At 43.4% G+C, this 22,132-nt stretch overlaps 1 protein-coding gene across 5 annotated transcripts in view; it reads left to right on the plus strand.

Moving 5' to 3' along the window:
• SPATA6L (spermatogenesis associated 6 like) overlaps positions 1-22,132 on the plus strand; it is a 108,633-nt gene that overhangs the window by 19,753 nt on the left and 66,748 nt on the right. For all 5 annotated transcript variants that reach the window (XM_068235622.1, XM_068235633.1, XM_068235612.1 and 2 more), the window contains one exon: positions 6,027-6,075. In XM_068235622.1, coding sequence (XP_068091723.1) covers positions 6,027-6,075 — 49 coding nt within the window. The remainder of the gene's footprint in view (positions 1-6,026; positions 6,076-22,132) is intronic.

Consider the following 22,132-nt stretch of genomic DNA (forward strand, 5'->3'; position numbering starts at 1 on the left):
TACCTCTGTCTCTATTAGGTAGGTCACACCTTATTAAAATGGTTAGCTTTGGTAGACTTCTTTATCCGCTCCAGACTTTACCAATACTTTTGAGACACAAAGATATTCAGACCATGACACGAGCTTTCAAAGCTTTTTTGTGGAAAGGAAAAAGAGCAAGAATACCACTTAGACTTCTACAAAACCCAAGGGAGAGTATTGGGGTTAATTTCCCAAATATCAGGGCGTATAATCTGGTGTCTATCTTGAGGCATGCCAGAGATTGGCTAGGTCACACAAGCTTCTTCACGAACACCATTCTTGAAAACGAACTATGTCTCCCATGGTCTCTACCTGGGATCCTACATTCCAGAATAACTAAACTACCTGATAAGATAAGGAAAAATATCTTATTGAGAGATACGTGTTTAGCCTTTAGAGAATTCCGGAAATACATTTCTCTCCCAGGTCATATCTCCCCATTACTACCTCTGTGGTCCTCTCCGGACTTCCCGGGAGGCCAGGGCACGAGTATTTCTAGGATATGGGAGAAAAGAGGGATAAAAAATTTAGCTGATGTATTAGGCCCAGATGACCGTCTGCTAAGCTTTTCCTCATTACAGAAAAAATACAAGCTTCCTAATAACTCAGTCATGGTATATCATCAGGTGAAACACTATATAGATACATCTATAGGCCCAAAATCCTCTCTCCCTTCCCACAAGCAATTCCATAAGATTATTACTCCCTTACAGGAAAAAAAATCCATTTCTAACTTATACACTGAACTGAGGTTATTTAAACTCGGCAATGCTCCTTTTAAACACCTTTCTTACTGGGCTAAAATGCTGTCCACTACCACGGAAGTTATGGCCCCGTTGTTGGAAAAAGGATGGACAACAGTCTGTTCAACTATTACGGCGGAAACATGGAGGGAAATGCAAATGAAAATTATACACAAAGGGTACTATGCATTTAACTTTAAACAAGCAACAGGAAGGACGGATTATCTGACTTCCTGCCCGAAGTGTGCATACTCCTACCCAGACCTCTTTCATCTATTGTGGTCATGTCCTACTATACAACAGTTCTGGCTTGATGCTCGTGTCATGTGTCTGAAACTAACTAAAATACAAAGAGGGAATGACCCCTGGAATACTCTTTTTCATGTTTTAGACCCTGCTACAAGTGATATAGGTACGCCAATAAAACCACTTGAACATTTAGTTTATCTGGCAGCTAAAAAGTGTATTTTAACGCAATGGGTTTATTCAACTCCTCCAACATCCAGAAACCTAGTTGATACAATGAGCAAACTAATGTACATCAACAAATTTGATGCTGAACAGTGTAAATCAAAAAACACAGCTAAATTCTTTAAAACCTGGACTCCATTCATTAAATATTATGTTGCAGGGACGGATCTGCTAACTCTTATGGAACCATTTAAATATACTAAATGGTATCTCACTAGTCATATTGCGGGCACTTTAGGGTTTCTGGATGTTGGCATCTGAATTCCCTTTTATTTTTTCTTCTTACGTTGATACGCCCACAAAATAGAATACCTCAGAACAAGCCTGAAATGCCCATTTTGCTTACAGGAAAAAATTCATGGATAGGTTGTGTGGATCTAATTAATAGAACTAAGGTGAATAAAATCAAAGGTCAAAATTGATGTGAAATGTTAAGATGTGATGGAAACAGAAACATCATTAGGATCTGTATGCTGTAGTTTTAGAAAAGGTTAAAGCCATTGCTGCGTTATATCTGATTAGGCACATTCCCTCCGGGGAGGGAAGGCTGAGGTAGTATAACACTGGGCCCAGTTTATTAGCCCCATAAGGGCTCCTAGGGTTGTTTCGAGCAAAGGTCATGTTCACACTGGAACCTTCACAATCTAGCAATGGCTATTTTGTTTTTGTTTATGTTATATATAGAATACGGAGGAAAAAAAAATAAGGGAAAAAAAATAAAGGAAGCTAAAATATACAAGGAGAAAAGGAAAAAGACATGGACTACTCTGTTTGCAAGAAGAATCTCCTTTGGTCATAATGTTATAACTGTTGACATTATTAATGTTTTGATCTAATGGTGTTTTTGATATTGCTGAAATGTACCAATGATGTCTGTTACTAAGCTTTCTTTAAATAAAAATTATTTAAAAAAAAAAAAAAAAGAGCTGAAAAGACAAGGCCGAAAACTTGAGAGGCTGTGGCGCAAATCTCAGTCCCCAGAAGACAAACATGCCTTAATCTTCCACTTGAAGAGCTACCAAAAGGTAATCACGGGAAAAAAATCATCCTTTCTATCACAAGAGATTGCAAATGCAGTTAACAAACCAGCCCAACTGTTCCGCACAGTGGAAAAACTCTGCAACCCAGCATGTCAAAAACTTAATATCGAGTCTTCAAAGGACCTCTGTGACCAATTTGCCCATTTCTTCACAGACAAAGTCTCCGCTATAAGGTCCGCCATCCATCTTACAGCATCTGAGCCTAATATAGCGCCGAAGACCATTAGCAGAGACAATGTAACACCTTGGTCAAACTTCAAAGAAATTGATGAAGAAGTCACATCAAGCATCCTCCTTCACATCCGCCTAACTACCTGTGGCCTGGATCCTGGCCCAACACAGTTCATGTTGAACTGCCCCGACCTGTTCGTACCGGTATTCCTCAAAATTGTTAACTGTTCCTTACAATCAGGGATATTTCCTGCTTTACTGAAGGAAGCAATCATCAGGCCTCTCCTCAAAAAACCCTCCCTGGACCCAGATGCAATGACCAGCTACAGACCTGTCTCTAACCTCCCCTTTCTGGGCAAGCTAATTGAAAAAGCTGTATACCTCCAGCTAGAAGCCAGAATCCTACAAAATAACAGTTATGACCCATTCCAGTCTGGCTTCAGGAAACACCACAGCACTGAAACTGCCTTCATCCAAATATGCAACCACCTGCTCATGGCAAGAGACAGAGGAGAGTGCTCGATCCTCATACTGCTAGACCTTTCTGCAGCCTTTGACACAGTTGACCATGACATCTTGATAAACAGGCTACAGGAATACTGCGGCATTGATGGCATAGTACTTCAGTGGTTCCAATCCTTCTTGAGTGGCAGAACCCACAAAGTGTCTATGGGGCCCTTCCTGTCCACCCCTGTAACACTTAAGTATGGGGTGCCCCAGGGCTCAATCCTCTCTCCCCTGCTTTTCACGATTTACATGCTACCGTTGGGAAAACTAATCCAAAAACATGGCCTGACATACCACTGCTATGCAGACGACACCCAACTATATCTTTCCTTCAAGCCTGGTGTGACAGACCCAACTCTAACTATAAACGCCTGCTTACGTGAACTACAGCAATGGATAAATGAAAACTGGCTGAAACTAAATGCAGACAAAACTGAAGTCCTTCTGATTGGAGGGCAGAGCATGATAACAAAACAACTTAACTTGCAGTCTTCACCACTGGGAATAGGAGGCACGGATCTACGCAGCTCTGATCATGTGCGTAGCCTGGGAGTTCTAATTGATGGGGATTTAAACTTCAGAACTCAAATCTCTGCTGTGGTGAAATCCTCCTATTTTCACCTGAAGAACATTGCAAAAATCAAGCACCTCATACCCCCAGAAGATCTGCCAACCTTAGTCCACGCCTTCATCACATCCCGACTGGACTACTGCAATGCTCTCTACACTGGCCTTCCAAAAAAGGTCTTGTACCGCCTACAGCTGATACAGAATACTGCTGCCAGACTGCTAACCAACCAACCCCGTCACTGCCACATAACACCAGTCCTGCATTCCCTTCACTGGCTACCTATAGAATGGAGGGTCCTATTCAAGATCGGCCTACTGACATTTAAATCCCTGAATAATCTAGGCCCTGGATACATGAAAGATATGTTACAGCTGCGTAGCAATCCCCGCATTCTCAGATCCACAGGTTCTAATAATCTAGTCATACCCAGAGTCCACTTGGAAACTTTTGGTCCCAGAGCCTTCTGTCATGCTGCCCCTACGTTTTGGAACTCCTTACCTCAACAGATCAGGACAGCCCCATCCCTGGACGTGTTTAAATCCAGACTGAAAACCCACCTGTTCAGTCTGGCATTTGCAGAAATATAACTTTTGTTGTGTGAATACTTCATCCTACTAATTACTGAATCTGAGAGAGCCTAAGCGCTTTGAGTCCTATGGGAGAAAAGCGCTATAGAAATGTTATTGTATTGTATTGTATAGAAATGAAACCAGGACACTCCCCGTGATTAAGATATCTATTGGTGCTCAATAGAGGCCCATTTAGTGGCAGAACCTCTACTTGTGTGTACTGTTTATCTAATCCTATCTCGGGAGTACTTTTAATTAAGAATTTGATACTATTACAGTCACTATGTCATGTATGGCAACCCTACTCCAGCCTTCCATTTTAATGCATATTATAGTAAATTTGCAATAACTAGCCATGCACAAAGTTTTATATATTGCAGATCTATACTTTTTGCAATAACTACATTGGAAATACTTGGCTTGCTTTTGGCAGCATCCGGTAGCTTCTCATTGCCAGGGAAGTGGGTTTTCTTCCACACTGCTCTCTTTGTGGTCAGCACAGCAACTATAGTTGCTCTATGCTCATTTTGTAATAATTAATGTATCTCTTCCCACACCCTTCCCAGTGCCATTAGTTAAAGCTTGTTTATCTCTCATCACTCTGGTAAGCCTGCAATAACAAACCATTTCTCAGTTATTTTTTTTATTTAACTTTTTTTTGTTTTGTGAACACACAGTATAGGTAATTGCTTTATCTTGCACAAAGCAGCGAGGAAATCAACTGGAACTGATAATGAGACTCTACATATCATGTTTGGTATAAGACGTATGCACAGAGGTTCAGATTTGTCGTAATCAAAACGTAAGCTAGGGTCATACACGAGATATCAGATATCAGATAACTGCGGTACAATGGGCTGAGACAAAGGCTAGGTTGTTTCACAGGCTAGGATCATACATGGGTAGTCAGATGGCTGAGCTACAATAGGCTGAGACAAAAGCTAGGTCGTTTAACAGGCTGGGATCATACACAGGTGGTCAGATGGCTGAGGTACAATGGGCTGAGACAAAGTCAAGGTCAAGGAGTAGCAAAAGTCATACACAGTAAATAAGGAAAATAACAAACACTAGTCTAAAGCATAGATATATATCGCAAACACTGCATAGATATCTATCAGAGCAACTAGACTAATAACATATAACAATACAATAATATCACAGAGTGACAGAGTGCCCAGCACCAGCGTACAGATTGCTATCACGGGCAAGGACTGAATGAGAGCCAGGGATTTAAATACCCTAAAGCCCGCCCAAGCCGGCCCCAACCTACAGCAACCAATCGGCATACAGTATTTACCTGAGTGTCAGCTGACCAATCTGTCAGCTGGCACTATCATTGCCAACGTCGGGAGGCATAAGCGTGGCTCTGAGCCGCGCCCGCCCAGGGATGCAGGGGAGATGCGCACTCCCAGTCACCGCCGCTGGGGTGCTGGGGATGCCGCCGGACGGATCAGAAGAGGAAGCTTGCGGCCGTGCTCCGCCATCCGAGCCGTCTGAGCCAGCGCTGGAACCCCTGACAGGTAAGAGCTTTACACTACAATACTGTATTGTTGTAGTGCTGGCCACAAGGAGATAATCTCTCTGCGGCAGAAAGGACATGGATGGTGTCAGCTTTGTGTTCAAAGTGAATGACAGCCTGGTGCTCCCTCTTAGCGCCTTCCTGATCTCATGTGAGTGATGATGGAGTAGGGAAAGGAATTTGAACAGTTTGCAGACTGCTATGTGATCTAATCATACTCAGGAAGTCCATTTTGCAAACCCAGCCAGCCATGTAATAAATTTTTTTTATAATAATGTAGAATGGCTTATGTTAAATGTGCCAAACCAAAACACGCAGTATTCTGTGACTGCAAGTGCACTTTAATTACTTTTTGTACTGTGGTTTATAGGTGCTCAATATTTTTTGATTGTTTGTGTTATTTCATTCTTCCAGGTTTTTCAGAAGCATGTAGACCCGGCTGCAGTTGCAGATATTCTAGAAAGTAAGTTTAAATACTACTTCTTTCCTTAAAGGGCAGGTTGGAGTGATAAAAAAAAATAAAATAAAAACAAGATCCACTTACCTGGGGCTTCCTCCTGGAAGCTGATATGTCCCTTGCCGCAGCTCCGGTGTCCCGGTTTCCCCTCCGGGCCAGATGCACTGGAGTGCGACGAGTGGCACGGCTGCTCGCTCGCACAGGTGTAGAATATGCCAGTGTGACAAGGTTGGCATCTGCAACAGAAGGGACCCTGGAACACCGGAGCTGAAGCAAGGGACAAATTGGCTGCCAGGGGCTCTAGGAAGCCCCAGGTAAGTAGTTTTTTTTTTTCACTCATGGAGAAAAAATAACAGTTCCCTCCAGGACAATTTTAAAGGGGAATTACAGTCTGGCTTCACCACAACTAAAGCTTCCTTCCATACTACTTATTGTCAATATAGTTGTGATTTTTATACAGTTGACATTTCTTGTGGCCAAAAGCAAGTCCTCTCAGCTCATAGAACGTCATTGCTAACTGCTGTTATTGCATGAAAAAAGCACATACGGTAATTAAATTCATTTTTAATTGTTTTGGGTGAAAAACTAAGCTTCTCTTTGGTTATAGAGAGATGTTCACATACTGAATTTAACAAAAATACACTCTAGAGTTGATAAAACTGAACAAAGACAAAGCAATTACAATGTTTAAGAAATATACTGTTCAGTTCTGCCGTAGCAAAAAAAGACTGTGGCAGCTATCAGATAAACTCCCTGCAGTAAAACACACAGGGCCTAATCCAATTCACCTTTTCTCCTAAGTTTTCTCATAGGAGATAATTATTTATCTTCTGTTTAAAATAACTTTTCAGGGGCGCATGCGCGGCGCGCTGAGAGGAGGACGCACCTAGATATAGCTCCGGCCAGACGGAGTTATTAATGCCGCTTACCGGGGATTAGAAGCTTCGATATCGCTACATTTTCTATAGCACCCCCGAGAGAAACTAACTGTGCATGCCACCGAAGCGCAGGCAACCCGTTATCCCGAAGCAGAAGCTGGTACGTGACTACTTTCTACGCACACGGGACTCAGCCATGCAGTCTCAAGATGGCCGCGGTTCCCCCACTGGCTCACAAGGATCCGTAGCAGACTCGGGCCCAGACTGGATAACTTCCAGGCCGGAGAGACAGCGAGGCCTTACAAAACAGGACCTAGAGGACAGTCTGGACAATATGTACACTAGACTAGCCAGTAAGTTCCAAACAGAGCTGCACAAGCTTGAATCATCACTGACACATGAGATCACTTTGCTGGGGGAACGTACAGACCGGCTTGAGTCAAAACATGACGCACTTTTAAAAGCCCACAATGAGCTTCAAGAAGATCATGACGCTATGAAAGAAACGGTTACTGCCTTACAATCCCAAGCGGAAGATTTAGATAACCGAAATCGCCGCAACAATCTTCGGGTAAGGGGTTTGCCTGAAACCTATACGGAACTAGAAAAGCATGTTTCCACCATATTCCTAACACTGGTTCCAGATGCACAAGATGGAGCCTTTACCTGTGACAGAATACATAGAGCATTGAGAACGCAACCCAGACCGGAGCAACCACCTAGGGATATAGTTTTATGCCTGAAGGACTTCCTTATTAAAGAACGGATCCTGAAAGAGTCAAGAGAGGCAACCTCACTGGAATGCGAAAGCCATCGAATCTCCATATATCAGGATATCTCTCCAGTGACTCTGGAAAAAAGACGAAAGATGAAGGACATTACAGCAGTCCTACAAAAAGCCAATATAAAATATAGATGGGGCTTCCCATTCCGCCTGGTGGTACAACAAAATGGGGTTATCTACTCTGCTATTACGCCCAAAGAAGGTCATCGTCTCTTAGCCAAATTAGGCCTGGAGCCACCAACACTACCGCCTACTCCAGCTAAAAGCAACAGACGACCCCTCTCTCCAATATGGACACCGCGGCGATCCCAGAAGAGCAGGGATCGCCGATTCTCGGGAGACTGATCCCCAATTCAGGAATGGGTATAAGATCCATGTTTAACCCTACTGTAACGTATAGCATCTTGCTCAGTTAGTTAATTGCACTACTAGCGGTATGTTTCTCCAACCTCGCTCGTGCTATTTGTCTACCCCCTTCAGTTGTCAGTTTTTACTGTGACTGGAGTATTCCAGGTACATCCAGCCCTGTTTTGGACTGGACCTGGAAGTGATTACTGTTCTGAGATTAGCCGGATAGGCTTTATTTTTCTGATGCCTGTTATACAGAATTGTTGGTTATATATAAGTTTCTGTTTAGTTTTAGTTTATTTTCAATTTTGTTTTCTCTTGCTGCTTTCTGAAATGTATTGCTGTCCACCTGGAGACCTATATCTATACGTGGGGAAGGTAACTTATGTTATAAGGGGGAGACGGGGGGCGGAGCCAGGCATGAAACTGTGAGGACGTGTCTTCCCGGAGCTCCGGGCTGAGAGCTGTCTTTTTGCCTATAACGAAGAAGCATTCTGAAACTAATCCTCTCCCTGATACCACCACAGCACGGGGGAACAAACGAGGAACAAGACAGAACCAGACCTCAGTCGTAAATACTGTCACTAACTCCGTGGCGAAGTACTTCACAGGCCCAACCACACGCTCTAATCCTGACAAGATCAAGATGACAGACCAAGCTGGCCCAGCAGCAGCCCCTGGCAATTTATCATCCTCTCCCTCGGCTAAAAGTCTAGAGGACATCTGGGAATTTTTACGAAGCCTCCCAACAAAGGAAGACTTAGATAAACAGACTGACCTCATTTTGACCAACACGAGGTCTGAAGCTGCTGCTCTGCGTGAAGAGGTTACTGGCCTGACAGACAGGGTCTCAGGAGCAGAAGCAAATATCTCTCAGCTACAACAAGATGTACAGCTCCTTAAAGAAGCATCCATTAAACAAACTGCCCTGAATAACTTTTACCGATCCAGCCTAGAAGACCTACAAAATAGGAATCGCCGCAATAACGTCCGCATTCGCGGCCTGCCGGAAACCACACGCAATGAGGATCTTCCAGCTACTGTACAGGCTATATTTGATAAAGTCCTCGATCAGATCCATTCACCTCCGATCCGACTGGATCGGGTTCATCGTGCTCTACGCGCCATGCCTCAGGGTGACTCCCCGCCCAGAGATGTTATATGCAGAGTCCACCATTTTCCTATTAAGGAAGCTATTATGGCAGCCGCTAGGCGTCACGGTACTATTGACTTTGATGGAGCCCAGATCACACTCTACCAGGACTTGGCCCCCTTCACTTTAGCCCAAAGAAAAGCACTTCGGCCACTTCTTCAAGCTTTACAGGATGAGGGAGCGACTTACCGCTGGGGTTTCCCCTTCAATCTTCAAGCAAAGATTGGTTCCCGCTCAGCCATTTTACGCACTCCTGCTGATGTCCCTACCTTTTGCTCATCCTTAGAGATCGAACAAGTACCTCTTCCTCTATGGGACCCTGACCGACTGCTGATTAACCCACCGCAGAAAAAGAAACCGGCAAGAGAAGTTCAGCGTGACTCATCCTCGTGAGTTGTCTTAAGTGTTTCTTCAGCCCTTTTTCTTTTTTCTTTTCTCTGAAGAACTATTCTCACGAGTGACCTATCAACACTCTTATTTTTACTTCCGTTTTTTTTTTTTTTTTTTGAAACTAGGCACTTAGTGGACCTAAGACTCACATTTTTTCCTCTTGTTTTGGTTTTTGTTTTCTTTTTGTTTTTTCTTCTGGTGTTCTGGACTTACTTACTTCGATAGCTGATATACCACCTGTTCCCTGCATTAATTTGTTTTACCTAGTTCGAAACGTATGACCTTTACACAGTGGCTGGTCTGTTTTCTACCTTTAATGGTTATATTGCATGTGCATCATGATATAGGTTCTTATCTCAATGGGCACTTTTATGTTTCGCAACCCCTGTGACATACACGGCTGTATTTCCACTGAGAGTTTAATCCTGTCCCTATAGACACATCATTATGGCGGTTTAATCAATACCCGCTCCCGTATATTTTCCTTTTATTCCCCCGCCATCCCTTCCCCCGTGCATATCTTAAGACTATACAAATGTCAATCAGTTTATCAGTTTTCCAGCTTCTCATGGGCTCATAGCCATTTATACAGATGTGTATGCCCGGGGCTCCGAGATACTCCTTGTGTGTGGAATGTCCCTTCGTAACCCACCCATTATGGCCTTACAGGCTATTTCAAATGTTTTAGATCTATGTTGCACAATTTTTAGTTTGTTAATATTATGCTATGGGATATGGATTTTTCCTTTCCCATTACTCTTTTTCTCTTCTTTCTCCTATGTTCTTCCTCTCCTGTCTCTTTCTTGTTTTTTAAAGATCTATGCCGGGCCGACCCTGACCTCACCCTTAGCACGCTATTCACATCCTCATGTTCCTTAAAACTCAAACCCTGAATACGAAGGGACTTAACCTCCCTGAAAAACGTAGAGCCCTCTTACGCCAACTTCATAAACAACGTGTGCACATTGTGTTCCTGCAGGAAACGCACTTCAAAGGCAATACTGCCCCCAAACTTACTGATAAGTATTACACTCAGGCCTTCTTCAGTAACTCGCCTGACACAAAAACCAAAGGTGTAGCAATATTACTGTCCAAGGATTTCGATTTTCGTTTCTTGCAGGAACACAAGGACAACTCCGGCCGCTTCCTTTTTATAAAAGGTCCTTATTTATCCCGAACTTTTACACTTGGCACTTATTATGCCCCTAATAGTGGGCAACCGGCTTTTTTGGTCAGGGCCCTCGATGCCCTTGATAGCTTCGCAGAGGGAAGCTTAATTCTGGGAGGCGATCTTAACATGATCCTGGACCCATCTGTGGACTGCTCTACGGGTAAGAGCTCCCTGAACAACAGAGCAATTGCTAAGTGTAGGAGGGAATTGGTTCAGCGCCAATTAGTCGATATCTGGAGGATCCAGCACCCATCCGGGCGCGATTATACTTTTTTCTCCAACTTACACAATTCCTATACGCGTATTGATCATATTTTTATCTCTCAAAATCTACTCTCTGAACAAATTTCCTCAGAGATTGGCAATATGACGCTATCTGACCATTCTCCGGTTACACTGGAATTGGGTATTTGCCCTAAAACTCACCTCCCTAGACAATGGCGTTTGAACATTTCCCTTCTGCAAGATAAGGACTTTAAACACTCCATTTCCAACGCCCTTCAGGAGTATTTTTTAACAAATACTACTGAAGAAGTCCCGCTTTCTTCAATCTGGGAAGCACACAAATGCACCATTAGAGGGAAAATGATACAAGAGGCGAGCTTCAGACACAAAAAAAGACAGGAAGACATTCTTCATAGTTTAAACACTATTAGAGTACTGGAGTCGCGTCACAAGAAAACCTTATCATGTGCTGATTTGCAAAATCTGCAATTGGAAAGGGAAAAACTGAAAACCTCTCTCTTCCACAGGGAGAAACACTTGGCTCTTAAGTGCAAACGCTCATATTATGAGTTTGGCAACAAGTGCAGTAGAATGCTAGCTAGGGCCCTCCGGGAAACCTATGCTCACACTAATGTGGCACATATCCAAGACCGTTCGGGAATTAAAAAATATAGATCTGAATCAATCGCCAAGGTTTTCAGGGATTATTACCATTCCCTTTACAACTTACCATCTAACAACTCTGATCCTCCTAACCAGGCAAGGTCTCATGCCATAAACACTTATCTACAAGCTGCTGGCCTGCCCAAATTGACTGAACAAATCGTTAGTGATCTAGAATCCCCTATAACTGACTTTGAACTTAGACAGGCAATAAAGTCTTCAGCTACTGGCAAGGCCCCCGGTCCTGACGGCCTCCCACTTGATTATTATAAAACCTTTGGAGACATTCTGATCCCCCGCTTACTGACGTTTCTTAATGCCTTAGTATCGGAAGATGCTCCTCCCTCTAGTCTACCCAGAGACATGCTATCTGCACAGATAGCGGTTATTCCTAAACTGGGTAAGGACGCCACCTTGTGCTCTAATTATCGTCCCATTTCCCTTTTAAACGCTGACTTGAAACTGTTTGCCAAAGTGTTGGCAAACAGGCTTTCCCCCCTTATGGATTCACTAGTTCATCCAGACCAAGCTGGTTTTATACCAGGACGTGAGGCGAGAGACAACACCATACGCACAATTGATCTTATCCAACGGGCGCATAAGACACATACCCCTCTGCTTCTTTTATCCACCGATGCCGAAAAGGCATTTGATAGGGTTGACTGGAGCTTTTTAGAGGCTACACTTCAACATATAGGCCTTGGTCAACATATGTTGCGGTGGATTATCTCACTCTATTCCATCCCGTCTGCGCAGGTCCGTGTTAATGGTGTTGTCTCTGCCTCTTTCCCTATTGCCAATGGTACAAGGCAAGGCTGTCCCCTTTCCCCTTTAATATTTGCCTTATCATTAGAACCCTTCCTACGCACTATCCGCAAGAATGTGAATATCAGAGGCCCCCAACTACCCTCTTCAGAGCACAAGGTGGCGGCCTATGCGGATGATCTGCTATTTTACCTGATAGAACCCCACACTTCCCTCCCCTCTTTGGAACTGGAATTAAAATCATACCAATACATTTCTAATTTTAAAATAAATCCAGACAAATGCCAAGCTATGGGGGTATCCATGCCAACTAATTTAAGTTCCCAGATCAAAAATAACTTTCCTTATAAATGGCCACCACAAGCTATTACATACCTTGGCATACGTATTCCCTCTTCACTAAATGATTTGTACAGACTCAATTTTGTCCCCTTGACCCAAACTCTAACTTCCGATCTACAGCGTTGGGACAAACCTTGCTTTTCCTGGTTAGGAAGGATCAACATTATAAAAATGAACATTTTACCAAGAATACTATACCTTTACCAAACCATACCAATAGTCTTGCCAGCGGAACACTTTAAGACTTTACGGAAGCGGTTTGCACGGTTCATCTGGAAACGCAAGCCCCCACGCATCCGTTACACTGCACTTGTTCTGGCCAAAGATTCTGGTGGTTTAGCTGTACCGGACATGGGAAAATATCACTCCGCAGCATCCTTGACTCGCCTAGTTGACTGGCACAGGAACTCCAATCAGAAAAGATGGGTACAACTGGAGCAAGATCTTGTTGGCACGGAGCTTTGTGTTTATCCTTGGTCCTCTTTTAAAATACAAAATGAATATCTCTCTGTGAACTCCACCTTAAATGCTCTCTTTAGGGTCCGCCATCTCCCAGATTTATCTCCTTGGCCTTCCCCTATGGTGCCCTTACTAAACAACCCATTATTCCCCCCAGGCTGTTCTTCTCAAAGCTATGCCTGCTGGAGAATGGGTGACATAATTAGATGCCGTGACCTCATACAAAATAAAGCTTGGATCCCACTCTCACAGATACGTGACTCACGTTCATGTCCATTTTTGGACGAATGGAGTCACATGCAATTTGTCCACTTTCTCAGTTCTCTGGGAAATAGGGAGCAACTTTCTAGACCACTCTCTACTTTTGAGAATTTATGTTTATCTAAGGGCACCATTAAAAAAACGCTTTCCCAGTTATATCAACTTCTGCTCTCAGATACCACCTGGTCGCTAGAACTCAAATCTAAATGGGAATCAGAACTTAACTGTGTATTTTCTGATGAGCGTTGGCAGAAGATACTCACGCTAAATCAATCTGCCTCAATGTCCTCTCGGATCAAAGAGTCCAATTATAAAATCTTGTCCAGGTGGTACCTGACTCCGAGCAGATTAAATAAAATCTTCCCTAATACTAGCTCTCAATGTTGGCGATGTGACAATGCAGTAGGTTCATTAACCCATATATTCTGGGACTGCGAAGCTATAAAACCATTTTGGCAATCGGTCCAGAAATACATTAAAATTTTAACAGACGGAGATCCGATTGAAGATCCCTCATACTACTTGCTCCATAATACCCCAAAACCCTTTAAAAAATTCAAGCGCTCTCTTTCTCGCCATTTGATCCAAGCTGCAAGAGTCCTTATTGCTCGCCACTGGAAATCACAATCTGTGCCTTCAATAAGGGAATGGATCAATGAGATAAAGTTTGTCTATCAGATGGAGTCTTTGACCCACACCTTACACGATAGGGACGAGGCCTTCTCACGTACATGGATTCACTGGGATATGTTTCTAGAATCAGAAGAATACCTACAAATTCCCCAGGATACATAAATATTTTACATTTTCCCCTTCGTATTGGTGTGATTCCACATTTTTCCTCATAAACTTGAGTTTTTTACTAGATCATGTGAGGTCTATTTGGGTTCGGCCCGGCGCGGATCTTACTATAAATCTTTCCTTCTTTATTTCACTCTAATGGGTTCTCTGGATCTGGTCTTCAGAGGACCCATTCTATTTCTCTCCTTTCCTCTGGTTTTCTTTCCTTCCCCCTCTTTCTTTCTTTCCCCTTACCCCTCTCCATATACTCCGTTTAATAGTGGTAACACTACAGTTTTACTCTTTAAGCGTTAATAGTGGGGGAAGGGATAGGCCCCTGGGCTTAGGATTTTAACTATTGTGCACAATAGTTTGGAATGTTATATCTGACCTGTGGCTAGGAATGCCCCTCCCCACTAAGTGCTATTGTTATCTGTATTTTTTTTGTTCAAGACTGTGATGAACCACTTGTTGTTGTTTTGTTTAAAATGCTTTTTCTTCTTCAAAATAAAATAAAGAATCTTTAAAAAAAAATAAAAAAAAAATAAGGGGGAGACGGAGTGGGAGGGGGACCCCTCGTGCCTGGGAGGGACTTCCTTTTGATCAGGTTATCAATGGCTCATACATGAAACTCAATGGCGTTGAAATTTATTACTCACAACGTACAGGGGTTTAATTCCCCTCAGAAAAGGAGAAAAGCCTTTCAGCAGTATAAATCACTGCAGGCAGATGTGTTGTTTCTACAAGAAACACACTTTACACAAGGGAATCCCTCAAGGTTATTAGATAAATCCTATCAAAAGAGTTATGCTACTACATTCTCTTCCAAGGCACGGGGGGTCGCTATTTTAATACACAATAGAATCCCTTTTGAGCATACTCAGACCTACAAGGATCCGGACAGCCGTTATATTATAGTCAAAGGCTCCTTAAAGGGGAAGGATGTCACTTTATGCAATGTGTATGCTCCTCAGTCCTCTCAGGCACAATTCTTTAAAGATATGTATGCCAAGCTAGAAAGCTTATTATCTGGTCATCTTCTACTTGCAGGTGACTTTAATTGCGTTAGCAATACCTCAATTGATAGAAATTCATCCGCTATCCATGGCAGAGCCTTTCCAAGAGCGCTGAGGGAATTACACAAGACATTTCAATTGACGGATCTTTGGAGGGCTTTCCATACAGGAGATAGGAGTTACACCTATTTCTCTCACCCACAACAATCATTTGCTAGATTGGATTATGTGATGGTCTCTCCAATTTTATTAGCTAATGCTACAGATGCGGACATCCATGTCTGTGTTTGGTCAGACCACCACATGGTTTCAGGTAGCTTCAAGGGATTCGGGGTCACATTCTCTCCATTATCATGGCGCTTAAATGACTTATTGCTACAAAACCAATCAAATGTCGATAAGATTCAAAATTCTTTAGAAGAATACTTTATACTTAACAATAATGGAGAAGTTTCACCAGAGATCTTATGGTCAGCACATAAAACTGTAATTAGGGGCAAACTGATTGCCATGGCTGTTAAACGAAAAAAGGAACGTTTAGCTAGGATACAATATTTATCTAGGGAATTAGACCAATTGTATCGCAAGCAGAATCTTGCGGTAGACCCTACAGTGCTGGGACAAATCAGGGAAAAAAGAATAGAGCTAGATAAATTACTATCAGAAAAAGTAGAGAAGACTCTGAAATTTGCCAAAGCCAGATTTCTTTTGTATGGAAACTCTGCAAGCACTATGTTTGCTCGCAAGTTGTCCCAATACTATAGACCTCCACATGTGTATAGATTACAATCAAAATCCAGTTCTCTTGAATCTCTTCCAGAGAAAGTTATGGAAATATTCAAAAATTATTATACTAAACTATTCGCAGAACCCGAGGAGATAAACTTATCAAGGATACAGGAATGGTTAAACTCAATCAAGCTCCCTACTTTAGCTCCGCCTCAATTAGAAACATTGAATGTACCGATTAAATTATCAGAAATAACTGAGGTAATAAAATCTTTAAAATTAACGAAATCACCAGGCCCTGATGGCTTCTCAAGCCTTTACTATAAAAAATTCTCACAGACACTCATCCCATATATGGCGGAGATGTTCAACAGAATTCTTGAAGGTCATAAATTCCCTGATGACATGACTTTTGCTAATATGACCCTAATTCCAAAATCCAATCAAGATCATTCATTACCCCAAAACTTCAGACCCATCTCACTGATTAATAATGACTCCAACATTTTTGCAAAAATTTTGGCAATACGGCTCTCCAGAGTTATACCCCAATTAGTTACAAACCCACAAGCTGGCTTTATGCCTAACAGACAAACTATAGATAATGTTCGATTAGTTTGTAACATTTTACAGGATGTGAAACTTAAAGATAATAGATTGCTTATGTTAAGCTTAGATTTACATAAAGCTTTCAGTCATATGGCCATACTTGTACCAGGTAATGGAGAGAATGGGACTTACAGGTAGCTTTTTAAAAGGAATTCAAGCATTATATAATAGCCCTAAAACAAGGATTAAGCTACCGGGATTTTTTTCAGACCAGATACAGTTGCGAAGGGGCACCAGACAAGGGTGCCCACTTTCTCCTTTGCTGTTCTCACTGGCCCTGGAACCACTTTCATTAGCAATTCAATCTAATGAAAACATCAAAGGATATGAGATCAATGGATCTGAGTTTAAAGTAAAGCAGGCCATACACTGGCCCGATTTGCGCCCGTTTCGACAGCAGATTCGATCACTGGGATCGAATCTGCTGCCAATCGTTCACGCTACACGCCGAATTTCGATCCATTTCGTCCGATCCCGTCGATCGTGCCGTGCGGAAAATAACCGTCCATCGCCCGCGGGTAAAGAGCGCATCGCTAGCGGCGTTCGAGTGCCCGACGACCGACGCAGTAGAGCCCGCATACATTACCTGCTCCGCCGGCGCGACTGCAGTCTCCCGGTCACCGCTGCTCTGTCTGCGCTCTGGTCTCCAGGTCCGGCATGCCTCACTTCTTCTAGCCCGGCAGGAAGTTTAAACAGTAGAGCGCCCTCTACTGTTTAAACTTCCTGCCGGGCTAGAAGAAGTGAGGCATGCCGGACCTGGAGACCAGAGCGCAGACAGAGCAGCGGTGACCGGGGGACTGGAGTCGCGCCGGCGGAGCAGGTAATGTATGCGGGCGGGCGGGGGCAGCAGCAGCAGCACCACCACAACAGATTGTGAACGGTTTCAGGCTGAAATCGGTTCACAATCTGTTTGCTGTAAAGGTGGCCATACGATCCCTCTCTGATCAGATTCGATCAGAGAGGGATCTATCTGTTGGTCGAATCTGATGGCAAATCGACCAGTGTATGGCCACCTTAAGTCTCTATGCTGACGACTCCTTGGTGTTCTTAACACAACCTTTGACTTCCCTGCCCACCCTTCTCCCCCTACTGGACTCTTTTGGTAAAATTTCCGGACTCAGAGTCAACACGGAAAAATCCCAGGCACTACCAATAAATCTTCCCCATGCTGTGGTAAAATTATATCAAGCCAACTTTGATTTCAAATGGCAAGACCATGAGATCTCCTACTTGGGAGTGAGAATTACATCTAGTTTTTCTTCGCTAGTATCATCTAATTATGATCCTTTGGTACTCTCAACCATCAGAACATTGCATGAATGGTCTAAATACAAAATCTCCTGGCTTGGGAAAGTTACAGCTGTTAAAATGGTCATACTGCCCAGGATATTATATTTTTTTTGAGCAATCCCCCTAACTCCAAACAGGAAACTTATTGAAAAATTACAAAAGGCGATAGATAAGTTTGTATGGAACAATAAGAGAGCTAGATTTAAAACTTCAACCTTGTATAGAGCAACTTCCCAAGGGGATGTGGGGGTACCCCACCTATGGTTATATTTACTGGCAACCAGATTTTCTCAAATAATAGGATGGTTTAGACCAGAGTTGAATATCCCATGGATCCAATTTGAATCAGTATCGGTGGAACCATATAACATTCAATCTCTGATATAGCTACCGGACCATTACCTTCGGCAGATTTATAAGCGCAATCTGGTTGTAGCAGATTCAATGCGTACCTGGCTTAGATATCATAACAAATTCCAATTAGGCTCAAAGTTTGGCCCTAAATTACCTTTTGTTGGCCACCCAGAATTTCCTCCAGCCTTTTTAGACCATAGAAGCTTTCATTGGTGGATCTCTCAAGGATATACCACTGCTAATAAATGTTGGTTAGGAGATAAATTTATCCCATTAGAAATACTGCAAACTAATAGACAGATACCCAACTCAGAGCATTTTAGATATTATCAGCTGAAACATTTTTTTGTGCGGAATTCCACTTCTGGTGGTAGACTAAATGCTACCTTTTTTGAAAATGTTTACCTTTCAGAACAGACCCCAAAAGGAATGATCTCTTCTATATATACTTACCTGAGAAGCCATTCTGAAAAAGGCAAAACAAATAGCATGGTGGCCTGGGACTTAGACCTGGCACAGAATTTAGATATAGCAGAGTGGAATAAAATATATTCTAACATAAAAACTGTTACAAAATACGCAGCAGTCAGAGATACTGTACTGAAAGTAGCTACGCGTTGGTATCAGGTTCCAACCAGATTGCATAAAATGTTTCCCCAAGTATCGCCACAGTGCTTCCGTGGATGTCATACTGATGGTTCTATGTTGCACTTATTCTGGGAATGCCCCAAAGCAATGGGGATTTGGACACAGGTGGGCTCTCTTCTGAGTAGCTTTTGTGAAAAACAAATCAGTCTGGAGGCTTTACAAGCATTATTTCTAACTCCCAATTTTTTAATACCGAAACCATGGAGTAGGGTTTATTATGTGTTATTATGCTCAGTGTTATGGGTAATAGCATGCTCATGGAAACCACCAGACCTCAATTTCGACAAAGTTCTCTCTAGGGTGGACAACATTATGTTGACAGATTTTATTTTTCATACAATGTCTGATACTATGGAGAAATTTCATTTACACTGGGATGACTGGCATTCCCATAGAATGAACATGCAATCTTCATAGTGTTGATCACTCAACTCTTGATCTTTTCCAGATGGACATTACAATAGATTATTGCCTATACAGTTTATTTAAAACTGGTTTGTAACCTTTCTTATCTTGTCTGATCTGAAACAATGTATCTGCATTTGTACGTTTATATTTTTATATTTGCTTAATAAATCTTTAGTGAAAGAAAATAACTTTTCAACACTCTGCAATTAGAAAAAGTACTGTAAAAAATATTCTTGCCTGTGATGGCATAAAAGGCATTTTATTTATAATGTGAAAATATCACCTAGGAGAACATTTAGGAGAAAAAGTTAATTGGATAAGGCCCACAGTCTTTAACTTTCTCAATGCTCCCTGCAAAATGAAACTAAAGTGAAAAACACTTTGTGGACCCCTCATTATAGTGCCTCCCATTTGTACCCACTCATCCTACTGTCCCCATTAGTATTCCATTAATTGCAGGGCTCCCATTTAGTTGCCCTAATTTTAGTGTGCCCCCATTGGTTCTGTCTTAAAGAGTAACTTAATAAAATAAAAAAATCAATTCTTTATTTTTATCTGGTAAACAAGTAATAAGGATGCTAATCAGGCAATCCAAAAGGTAAAATCGCTATTACTTTTCTTGTTTATAAATGATCATTCACCAGTTTACCTGACTCTTACTTGGTACGTTGCCGCACAAAGGAAGTTGCAGGGCATGCTGGGTTGTCCTTTTTTTACTTCTGTACATTTGTTAAGTCTGAGGGGGAATAAAGAAGCAAAAAAAGACAACCCAGCATGCCCTGCAACTTCTTTTGTGCGGCAACGTACCCGGCTGCTCACCATTGCCAACTCACTTGGACTAGTACAACACACCAACACCCCTACTCACACTGCAGGTCACACTCTCGACCTTATATTCACTAAATCCACCACCATTGCAGACCTTGACATCGCACCCTTTCCACCCTCAGACCATCACCTTCTCACCTTCAACCTCCTCACGGAAGGCACCTCCAAGCTACCCACCCACCTGGTCGATGGCAGCGAGACCTACGCAAGCTCAACTCTAGCGTCCTTGCTGACCCCCTCCATGCCCTCTCCTCCACTCTCCCCACCCTAACCTGTCCTAATCTTGCTGCAGCTCAGTATCGCCAAACTCTCTCATCAGCCCTAGAGAAAGCTGCTCCACCAATATTTTGCCGCAACCGACCCCCTAACCCCTAGCCCTGGCGCACTACCCATACTCGCAACCTCCAGAGGAAAACACGTGCCACTGAACGGAAATGGAGGAAAACTAGACTTAACCAGGATTTCCTACAGTACAAGACCAACCTGCTGCAGTTCCACACTGCCCTTGCTCATGCGAAGCAGGAATACTTTACCAAGCTCATCGGAGCACAAGCTTCCAACCCCCGGTGTCTTTTTGCCACTTTCAACTCCCTGCTTAACCCCCCCCCCTCCGTTTCCTCCCTCTCTGCCACAGATTTAGCCACCCACTTCACCAACAAAATTGTCTCCATCCGCCAGGAAATATCCAATCTCAAATCTTCACCTCCCACCCCCTCCCAACCAGCTCCTCCTCCACCCTATCCTCCCCTCACATCCTTCACTCCTACTACCACCGAGGAAGTCATCCACCTACTGCAGACTTCCCATACCACTACTTCCCCCCCCTTGACCCCATCCCTTCTGATTTACTCCAGCCTCACTTCACGGAATTGGCCCCAGTCCTCACTACCCTGTTCAACCTCTCCCTATCCACAGGCATCTTCCCCTCAGCCTTCAAGCAGGCCACTGTACTACCACTGCTTAAGAAACCCTCCCTCGACCCCTCGCTACCCTCCAACTACCATCCTATCTCCCTCCTCGCCTTTGCCTCAAAACTCCTTGAGCGTCTGGTTCACAAACGCCTGACCCAGTTCCTCAATGCCAACTCACTGCTAGACCCACTGCAATCTGGATTTCGGCCTGCCCACTCAACCGAAACTGCTCTCACCAAAGTGGTCAATGACCTTGCCTTAGCTAAAGCTGAAGGTAAATACTCCATTCTCCTCCTCCTTGACCTTTCAGCAGTGTTTGACACAGTAGATCATCCCCTACTCCTCCAGTCCCTCCAGTCCATGGGCATACACGATCTTGCCCTGTCCTGGCTTTCATCCTACCTCTCCAACCGCTCCTTCACGACCACCTTCAATGAGTCCTCGTCCACTCCCAACCACCTCTTGGTGGGAGTCCCCCAGGGTTCAGTCCTTGGCCCCCTACTGTTCACCCTATACACATCCTCCATTGGCAAGGTTATCTCCTCCATGGGTTTTAACTATCATTTGTATGCAGATGACACCCAGATCTACCTCCACACCCCTGACATATCCACCACTACCATGGACAAGGTCTCCTCCTGTCTATCAGCCATCTCCTCCTGGATGTCCGCTAGGTTCCTGAAACTAAACCTAGACAAAACAGAATTTATGATCTTCCCACCCCGGACATCCATAAACCTCCCAAATGTGCATGTCACTGTTAACCACACTACCATTCGCCCTACCTCTCAAGCCCGCTGTCTGGGTGTCACCCTGGACTCCACACTCTCCTTCACTACCCACATCCAAAACCTCACAAAGTCCTGCAACTTCCACCTGCGTAACATCTGTAAGATTCGCCCTTTCCTGACCTCTGCCACCACCAAACTCCTCATCCATGCCCTCATAATTTCCCGCCTTGACTACTGCAATGCCCTGCTGTCTGGTCTCCCTATGACCTGAACAGCCCCACTGCAGTCCATCATGAATGCGGCAGCCAGAATTATCCACT

The sequence above is a fragment of the Hyperolius riggenbachi genome, chromosome 1 (assembly GCF_040937935.1).
Source record: "Hyperolius riggenbachi isolate aHypRig1 chromosome 1, aHypRig1.pri, whole genome shotgun sequence".
In the NCBI taxonomy this organism is placed as follows: Eukaryota; Metazoa; Chordata; class Amphibia; order Anura; family Hyperoliidae; genus Hyperolius; species Hyperolius riggenbachi.